Genomic DNA, 10,692 nt, shown 5'->3' with positions numbered 1-10,692 from the left:
GAGACGGTAGGTAGGGAGAGAGAGAGAGAGAGAGAGAGAGAGACGGTAGGTAGGGAGAGAGAGAGAGAGAGAGAGAGACGGTAGGTAGGGAGAGAGAGAGAGAGAGAGAGAGAGAGAGACGGTAGGTAGGGAGAGAGAGAGAGAGACGGTAGGTAGGGAGAGAGAGAGAGAGACGGTAGGTAGGGAGAGAGAGAGAGACGGTAGGTAGGGAGAGAGAGAGAGACGGTAGGTAGGGAGAGAGAGAGAGAGAGAGAGACGGTAGGTAGGGAGAGAGAGAGAGAGAGAGAGAGAGAGAGACGGTAGGTAGGGAGAGAGAGAGAGAGAGAGAGAGAGAGAGAGAGAGACGGTAGGTAGGGAGAGAGAGAGAGAGAGAGAGAGAGAGACGGTAGGTAGGGAGAGAGAGAGAGAGAGAGAGAGAGAGACGGTAGGTAGGGAGAGAGAGAGAGAGAGAGAGAGAGAGAGAGAGAGAGAGAGAGAGAGAGAGAGGGTAGGTAGGGAGAGAGAGAGAGAGAGACGGTAGGTAGGGACAGAGAGAGAGAGACGGTAGGTAGGGAGAGAGAGAGACGGTAGGTAGGGAGGGAGAGAGAGACGGTAGGTAGGGAGAGAGAGAGACGGTAGGTAGGGAGGGAGAGACGGTAGGTAGGGAGGGAGAGACGGTAGGTAGGGAGGGAGAGACGGTAGGTAGGGAGGGAGAGACGGTAGGTAGGGAGGGAGAGACGGTAGGTAGGGAGGGAGAGAGGGTAGGTAGGGAGGGAGAGAGGGTAGGTAGGGAGGGAGAGAGGGTAGGTAGGGAGGGAGAGAGGGTAGGTAGGGAGGGAGAGAGGGTAGGTAGGGAGGGAGAGAGGGTAGGTAGGGAGGGAGAGATGGTAGGTAGGGAGAGAGAGATGGTAGGTAGGGAGAGAGAGATGGTAGGTAGGGAGAGAGAGAGAGACGGTAGGGAGAGACGGTAGGTAGGGAGAGACGGTAGGTAGGGAGAGACGGTAGGTAGGGAGAGACGGTAGGTAGGGAGAGAGAGAGGATGGGGGAGAGCGAGGATAGGGAGAGAGAGGATAGGGAGAGAGAGGGAGAGAGAAACAATGAAGATCAACCATGTGACAATCTCTTAAATCCTTCCTACTTTATCCGGTATCAATGATCACAGCCCCACATGAATAGTACAAAATGCTATTGGCTCAACGTTAGCAAACAAGGGCTATTGGTTTTGTTCCAGGTGGTTAGATAAAATGGTCAACAATGGGGAAGTCAGCAGGTAATAACAAGGTTCATTAGAGGATGGAAGAACAACGAAGGGCAAACAAAGACAAGTGTGTTGTTGCAAAAGTCATAAAAACATTTTTTTTTAAAGTGATTTACCATCGAACCAGGAACCATGTAGCGCCTTGAAGGCTTTCCCTGAGTGTTCTGCTGACAGACACTTCACATAGACACAGCCCTGGAGAGGGGAGAGAGGTTAACAAGCTCTTCTATCACAGGTTATAACACAGCCACATCAGTCTGTCTGTAGGGTGACACTGCAATATATAACCATATGGCTGTTGGTTCCACCAGGTCAGTGGATATATAACCATATGGCTGTTGGTTCCACCAGGTCAGTGGATATATAACCATATGGCTGTTGGTTCCACCAGGTCAGTGGATATATAACCATATGGCTGTTGGTTCCACCTGGTCAGTGGATATATAACCATATGGCTGTTGGTTCCACCAGGTCAGTGGATATACAACCATATTGCTGTTGGTTCCACCAGGTCAGTGGATATATAACCATATGGCTGTTGGTTCCACCAGGTCAGTGGATATATAACCATATGGCTGTTGGTTCCACCAGGTCAGTGGATATACAACCATATGGCTGTTGGTTCCACCTGGTAAGTGAATATATAACCATATGGCTGTTGGTTTCACCTGGTCAGTGGATATATAACCATATGGCTGTTGGTTCCACCAGGTCAGTGTATATATAACCATATGGCTGTTGGTTCCACCAGGTCAGTGGATATATAACCATATGGCTGTTGGTTCCACCAGGTCAGTGTATATATAACCATATGGCTGTTGGTTCCACCAGGTCAGTGGATATATAACCATATGGCTGTTGGTTCCACCAGGTCAGTGGATATATAACCATATGGCTGTTGGTTCCACCAGGTCAGTGGATATATAACCATATGGCTGTTGGTTCCACCAGGTCAGTGGATATATAACCATATGGCTGTTGGTTCCACCTGGTCAGTGGATATATAACCATATGGCTGTTGGTTCCACCTGGTCAGTGGATATATAACCAAATGGCTGTTGGTTCCACCAGGTCAGTGGATATATAACCATATAGCTGTTGGTTTCACCAGGTCAGTGGATATATAACCATATGGCTGTTGGTTCCACCTGGTCAGTAATTATATAACCATATGGCTGTTGGTTCCACCAGGTCAGTGAATATATAACCATATGGCTGTTGGTTCCACCAGGTCAGTGGATATATAACCATATGGCTGTTGGTTCCACCTGGTCAGTAATTATATAACCATATGGCTGTTGGTTCCACCAGGTCAGTGAATATATAACCATATGGCTATTGGTTCCACCAGGTCAGTGGATATACAACCATATGGCTGTTGGTTCCACCAGGTCAGTGGATATACAACTATATGGCTGTTGGTTCCACCAGGTCAGTGGATATATAACCATATGGCTGTTGGTTCCACCTGGTCAGTAATTATATAACCATATGGCTGTTGGTTCCACCAGGTCAGTGGATATATAACCATATGGCTGTTGGTTCCACCAGGTCAGTGGATATACAACCATATGGCTGTTGGTTCCACCTGGTCAGTGGATATATAACCATATGGCTGTTGGTTCCACCTGGTCAGTGGATATATAACCATATGGCTGTTGGTTCCACCTGGTCAGTGGATATATAACCATATGGCTGTTGGTTCCACCAGGTCAGTGTATATATAACCATATGGCTGTTGGTTCCACCAGGTCAGTGTATATATAACCATATGGCTGTTGGTTCCACCAGGTCAGTGTATATACAACCATATGGCTGTTGGTTCCACCAGGTCAGTGGATATATAACCATATGGCTGTTGGTTCCACCTGGTCAGTAATTATATAACCATATGGCTGTTGGTTCCACCAGGTCAGTGGATATATAACCATATGGCTGTTGGTTCCACCAGGTCAGTGGATATATAACCATATGGCTGTTGGTTCCACCTGGTCAGTGGATATATAACCATATGGCTGTTGGTTCCACCTGGTCAGTGGATATATAACCATATGGCTGTTGGTTCCACCTGGTCAGTGGATATATAACCATATGGCTGTTGGTTCCACCAGGTCAGTGTATATATAACCATATGGCTGTTGGTTCCACCTGGTCAGTAATTATATAACCATATGGCTGTTGGTTCCACCAGGTCAGTGGATATATAACCATATGGCTGTTGGTTCCACCAGGTCAGTGGATATATAACCATATGGCTGTTGGTTCCACCAGGTCAGTGTATATACTGTACCAGTCAAAAGTTTGGACACACCTACTCATTCAAGGGTTTTTCTTTATTTTTACTATTTTCTTTCTACATTGTAGAATAATAGTAAAGACAGCAAAACTATGAAACAGCACATATGGAATCATGTAGTAACCCAAAAAAGTTAAATCAAAAACGTTATATGAGGTTCTTCAAAGTAGCCACCCTTTGCCTTGGTAACAGCTTTGCACACTCTTGGCATTCTCTCAACCAGCTTCATGAGGTAGTCACCTGGAATGCATTTCAATTAACAGGTGTGCCTTGTTACTTTGTGGAATTTCTTTCCTTCTTGAGCCAATCAGTTGTGTTGTGATCAGGTAGGGTGGTATACAGAAGACAGCCCTATTTGGTAAAAAAATAGGGAGCCACTTGGAACACAGCCATTGTTTGATTTAACAGCTGTGACAGACACTCACCTCTCTGGAGTTCTTGTCGACAGCAATGTGGACGATACCGTCGTTGTCACAACACTTCTCCAAGATGGCCTCGTGGATGGCCAGATGCCAGTTTTCACCAACCTCCCTGTCTCACACACACACACACACACACACACACACACACACACACACACACACACACGTAAAGGGGTCAGATGTCATCTAGAAGTCGTAACCCACCTCTAACCTGGTAGTCAAGAACACACAGGTAGGATAGGACAGTACACGTGGCCTACCACAGGTGTCATTCCACTGGAATAGGTGTTCCATCACTGGACTATATGAGACTCTTCTAGCCCATACAATTTACATCCACATCTAAGAGAGAGCCCGCCGACATCAACATCTAAGAGAGTCTGCTGATACCGACATGCAAAGAGAGACTTTTAATCCCCTGACAAGTACATGCTCATCCCTAACCCCAACAGAAACCTAAAGATTGATGGTGAACACATTTACTTAGTAATACCCTCTGGTACTCACATGACTGGATCAAACATGTTTCTGATCTTCAGACATGGTGTTAAACTGTTGGGAGGAGAGTTCCTCCTGTCCAGAGGGAATGCTGAGAGGAGAAGAGACAGACAGGAAAGAGACATTCGATGGAGAGAGACAGGAAATGTGTTAGATGGACAGTATAACAGCAGGGAAGAAATATTTTCTTATTTCTGACATAAACTACATGACCAAAAGTATGTGGACACCTGCACCGGCTTTCCACTAGATGTTGGAACATTGCTGCAGGGGGACTTGCTTCCATTCAGCCACAAGAGCGTTAGTGAGGTCGAGCACTGATATTGGGAGGTTAGGCCTGGCTCGCAGTCGGCGTTCCAATTCATCCCAAAGGTGTTTCATGGGGTTGAGGTCAGGGCTCTGTGCAGGCCAGTTAAGTTCTTCCACAACGATCTCGACAAACCATTTTCGTATGGACCTCAATTTGTGTCATGCTGAAACAGGAAAGGGCCTTCCCCAAACTGTTGCCACAAAGTAGGAAGCACAGAATCGTCTAGAATGTAATTGTATGCTGTTGTGTTAAGATTTCCCTTCATGGGAACTAAGAAGCCCGAACCATGAAAAACAGCCCCAGACCATTATTCCTCCACCAAAATGTACAGTTGGCACTATGCATTGGGGCAGGTAGTGTTCTCCTGGCATCTGCCAAACCCAGATTCGTCCGTCGGACAGCCAGATGGTGAAGCGTGATTCATCACTCCAGAGAACGCGTTTCCACTGCCCCAGAGTCCAATGGCTCGGCCCTGGAAACCCATTTCATGAAGCTCCTGACGAACAGTTCTGGTGCTGAAGTAGCTTCCAGAGGCAGTTTGGAACTCAGTAGTGGAGTGTTGCAACCGAGGACAGACGATTTTTACCCGCTTCAGCACTCGGCAGTCCTGTTCTGTGAGCTTGTGTGGCCTACCACTTCCCAGCTGAGCCGTTGTTGCTCCTAGACGTTTCCACTGCACAATAACAGCACTTACGGTTGACCGGGGAAGCTCTAGCAGGGCAGAAATTTGACGAACTTACTTGCTGGAAAGGTGGCATCCTATGACGGTGCCACATTCTACTGCCAATGTTTGTCTGTGGAGATTGCATGGCTGTGTGCTCGATTTTATACACCCGTCAGAAACGGGTGTGGCTGATATAGCCGAATCCACTAATTTGAAGGGGTGTCCACATACTTTTGTATAATTAGTGTATTTGCATATTACAGTACATGTTGTTTGTTAGAGTCCAATGCATTGGTCTATTTAATACAATACACTTTGATATTGACCAAACTCCATGTACAACCTACATGTTGCACATAAGGTAGATCCCACTCTTGGAATCCATAACCAACTCTTTACCAGTTACGAGAGACTAGGCCTGCGTTTCCAAATGGCAGGGCTCTGGGGTCAAAGGTTATATAGGGAACAGGGTACCATATGGGAGCACACTAGGAATGGGGACAGGTTAGTTACCTTTGCCCTGCCAGACTTTAGAGGGAATGAGTGAGATCTGGTCGCAGCTCAGAGAGGGCTGGAGCCACCGCCACACCAGGAAGTCAGCTCCACCAATCCGCTGAGACTCTGTCCTGATACGGCTCTCATTGGCTGAGAGGAAGGTCACAGCCCGGTCCCAAACCTTCTTCAGCTTCTTTCTGGAATGGTAGAATAGAAACAAACATAGCTAGTCTCTCTGACATGATAGGAAAACCCAGTTAAACTGAACAAGATGTGATTTGTTCCCTGAAACGTTGCTCCTCAGGGGACTAAACAACAGAATCTGCCCTAAACACAACAGAGCAGTTTAGTAAAAATGACCACGGCTTCTTAAAGTCCCTGAGATCCATACAGCTTATAGATTTCAAGAAGCATTTCTGTAACCATTTAGCTGATCGACACAAACAATGACGTGTGGTGGTAGTTCTGTTGGAAGTCGAAGGTGGTTCTGCACTGTAGGGCCCTATAAAATCTGGAAATATTTTTGCCTGATTCCATTTTGTTTCTTTCCCCAAATTCCATTTGCTCCATCTAGTTTTCCCAGGTTTTTCTCCAGTGTTCTAAGATCACACTTTTTATTTATAGAAAAAAAAACAATATTGGATGTTCTAAGTCCAAAACAGTGCTTAAAAATCACATCAGGAGTCCATTTTTGAAGTCTGGGAATTGTAGATATTTTGGTGTAGTTACCCTTTAATTCCCCTGTGAACCAGCCAGAGACCCTTGTTTGGCCAGCGATGTTTCTGTAGCGCTCATGTGATGGCAGAGTTTGCAAAACAAAATGGCCACTAGATTGATGCAAATAAATGATGACATCATTCTGCCAGAAAGGCTACTTTGTAGTTAACATTTAATTGAGCTTTTTGGGAAAGCATTTCCATCTACCAAAAGACTGTTTTCATTTTATTAGCATCATCGCTAACAGCTACACAAACGCGCAAACACACAGACAGGGGCATTCCTGTGCCGTTGCCTGAAAATACAAAATTCACTGAGAACGGTTACACGCACACAACACAATTATTGTGCATAGTCAGGTTAATATAATAGTTTAAAACATTTACATGCTTTGCAAGAAGTACGATTTGCCTAATAATCCTGTTTCCATAGACCCATCAGGAAGCCTGATTTCAGATGTGACTTATTAAATAAATGCAGAACCAATCAGAATTGTCGTCCAACCGCAGTGACCATGTTATTTTTGGAGAAGACTATCGGAGTTCGGACATACAAAGTTGGTATGTGAAACCTATTTCTAACGTGCATTCTTTCAGTTGTTCCTAACACTTCAGTCGCTCGTAAGAAGAAGGCTTGTCGTAACGGTGCTGGCACAGATCAAACACACCGCTGGAACGCCAATTTAAGCCGTTTACATGTCCTAATCATTTGAAAGATTGCTCAGAAAACCAGTTGTTTTAAAAGCGGCGTATGCTTACCCAGACAGATAAGATCAAAACTTATCCACCGCCGATTACGATAAGCAGAGCTAGGTGTTTACATCACTGTTGCCATACTCGGTCTACTGCCATAAAAATCAGCTTAATATCGAATTATTAGTGTGCACGTAAAAGTACTCATTGATGCATTTTGTTCACGTCTTATGATAAACTTGGGCAAATGTATGCATTCCCTACTGAGTAAAATACATTTAGTTGATTCCCTACTGAGTTCAATACATTTAGTTGATTCCCTACTGAGTTCAATACATTTAGTTGATTCCCTACTGAGTTCAATACATTTAGTTGATTCCCTACTGAGTTTAATACATTTAGTTGATTCCCTACTGAGTTCAATACATTTAGTTGATTCCCTACTGAGTTCAATACATTTAGTTGATTCCCTACTGAGTTCAATACATTTAGTTGATTCCCTACTGAGTTCAATACATTTAGTTGATTCCCTACTGAGTTCAATACATTTAGTTGATTCCCTACTGAGTTCAATACATTTAGTTGATTCCCTACTGAGTTCAATACATTTAGTTGATTCCCTACTGAGTTCAATACATTTAGTTGATTCTCCTCAACGCAGATTTTATAGGGCCCTAGTACTGACCTGTCCTGGGGTTGAACCAGGGAGTCTCTGACGTGAGGGATGGGCAGGTAGGAGGTTAGTACTGACCTGTCCTGGGGTTGAACCAGGGAGTCTCTGACGTGAGGGATGGGCAGGTAGGAGGGTAGTACTGACCTGTCCTGGGGTTGAACCAGGGAGTCTCTGACGTGAGGGATGGGCAGGTAGGAGGTTAGTACTGACCTGTCCTGGGGTTGAACCAGGGAGTCTCTGACGTGAGGGATGGGCAGGTAGGAGGTTAGTACTGACCTGTCCTGGGGTTGAACCAGGGAGTCTCTGACGTGAGGGATGGGCAGGTAGGAGGTTAGTACTGACCTGTCCTGGGGTTGAACCAGGGAGTCTCTGACGTGAGGGATTGGCAGGTAGGAGGTTAGTACTGACCTGTCCTGGGGTTGAACCAGGGAGTCTCTGACGTGAGGGATGGGCAGGTAGGAGGTTAGTACTGACCTGTCCTGGGGTTGAACCAGGGAGTCTCTGACGTGAGGGATGGGCAGGTAGGAGGTTAGTACTGACCTGTCCTGGGGTTGAAACAGGGAGTCTCTGACGTGAGGGATGGGCAGGTAGGAGGTTAGTACTGACCTGTCCTGGGGTTGAACCAGGGAGTCTCTGACGTGAGGGATGGGCAGGTAGGGCTGGAGGTCATTGTTCTCCTGACACGACGCGTTGTGGATCCTCAGAACACCTATGATTCTCTCCACCATGTCATACATCTGCCTGGTCTCCTCTTCCTCTGTCCTCCAACGATACTTCAAATAGTAGAATACACCCCACGCCAGACCAATCACTAGAGAGAGAGAGGTTAGATTAGATACTACATATAGTAGAATACACCTCACACCAGACCAATCACTAGAGAGAGAGAGAGAGAGGTTAGATTAGATACTACATATAGTAGAATACACCTCACACCAGACCAATCACTAGAGAGAGAGAGAGAGGTTAGATTAGATACTACATATAGTAGAATACACCTCACACCAGACCAATCACTAGAGAGAGAGAGAGGTTAGATTAGATACTACATATAGTAGAATACACCTCACACCAGACCAATCACTAGAGAGAGAGGTTAGATTAGATACTACATATAGTAGAATATACCTCACACCAGACCAATCACTAGAGAGAGAGAGGTTAGATACTACATATAGTAGAATACACCTCACACCAGACCAATCACTAGAGAGAGAGAGAGAGGTTAGATTAGATACTACATATAGTAGAATACACCTCACACCAGACCAATCACTAGAGAGAGAGGTTAGATTAGATACTACATATAGTAGAATACACCTCACACCAGACCAATCACTAGAGAGAGAGAGGTTAGATACTACATATAGTAGAATACACCTCACACCAGACCAATCACTAGAGAGAGAGGTTAGATTAGATACTACATATAGTAGAATATACCTCACACCAGACCAATCACTAGAGAGAGAGAGAGGTTAGATTAGATACTACATATAGTAGAATACACCTCACACCAGACCAATCACTAGAGAGAGAGAGGTTAGATACTACATATAGTAGAATACACCTCACACCAGACCAATCACTAGAGAGAGAGAGGTTAGATACTACATATAGTAGAATACACCTCACACCAGACCAATCACTAGAGAGAGAGAGAGAGGTTAGATTAGATACTACATATAGTAGAATACACCTCACACCAGACCAATCACTAGAGAGAGAGAGAGAGGGGTTAGATTAGATACTACATATAGTAGAATACACCTCACACCAGACCAATCACTAGAGAGAGAGGTTAGATTAGATACTACATATAGTAGAATACACCTCACACCAGACCAATCACTAGAGAGAGAGAGAGGTTAGATTAGATACTACATATAGTAGAATACACCTCACACCAGACCAATCACTAGAGAGAGAGAGAGAGGTTAGATTAGATACTACATATAGTAGAATACACCTCACACCAGACCAATCACTAGAGAGAGAGAGAGAGGTTAGATTAGATACTACATATAGTAGAATACACCTCACACCAGACCAATCACTAGAGAGAGAGAGAGAGGGGTTAGATTAGATACTACATATAGTAGAATACACCTCAAACCAGACCAATCACTAGAGAGAGAGAGGTTAGATTAGATACTACATATAGTAGAATATACCTCACACCAGACCAATCACTAGAGAGAGAGAGGTTAGATTAGATACTACATATAGTAGAATACACCTCAAACCAGACCAATCACTAGAGAGAGAGAGGTTAGATTAGATACTACATATAGTAGAATACACCTCACACCAGACCAATCACTAGAGAGAGAAAGGTTAGATACTACATATAGTAGAATACACCCCACACCAGACCAATCACTAGAGAGAGAGGTTAGATTAGATACTACATATAGTAGAATACACCTCACATCAGACCAATCACTAGAGAGAGAGAGGTTAGATTAGATACTACATATAGTAGAATACACCTCACACCAGACCAATCACTAGAGAGAGAAAGGTTAGATACTACATATAGTAGAATACACCCCACACCAGACCAATCACTAGAGAGAGAGAGGTTAGATTAGATACTACATATAGTAGAATATACCTCACACCAGACCAATCACTAGAGAGAGAGAGAGAGGTTAGATTAGATACTACATATAGTAGAATACACCT

At 44.7% G+C, this 10,692-nt stretch overlaps 1 protein-coding gene across 2 annotated transcripts in view; it reads right to left on the bottom strand.

Moving 5' to 3' along the window:
- LOC106591410 (inner nuclear membrane protein Man1) overlaps positions 1–10,692 on the bottom strand; it is a 47,075-nt gene that overhangs the window by 7,462 nt on the left and 28,921 nt on the right. For both annotated transcript variants that reach the window (XR_014381246.1, XM_045714023.2), the window contains exons 6-10: positions 8,611–8,815; positions 5,941–6,119; positions 4,463–4,544; positions 3,959–4,064; positions 1,354–1,432 (exon numbers count right to left, since the gene is read on the bottom strand). Coding sequence is in view for 1 of the 2 variants with exons in the window: in XM_045714023.2 (XP_045569979.1) it covers positions 1,354–1,432; positions 3,959–4,064; positions 4,463–4,544; positions 5,941–6,119; positions 8,611–8,815 (651 nt within the window). In the remaining variant the exon portion in view is untranslated. The remainder of the gene's footprint in view (positions 1–1,353; positions 1,433–3,958; positions 4,065–4,462; positions 4,545–5,940; positions 6,120–8,610; positions 8,816–10,692) is intronic.

This window comes from Salmo salar, chromosome 17 (genome assembly GCF_965601325.2).
Source record: "Salmo salar chromosome 17, fSalSal1, whole genome shotgun sequence".
Lineage (NCBI taxonomy): Eukaryota > Metazoa > Chordata > Actinopteri > Salmoniformes > Salmonidae > Salmo > Salmo salar.
The sequence above is the reverse complement of the archived record's forward strand: the minus strand, read 5'-3'. Positions and strand labels throughout refer to the sequence as shown.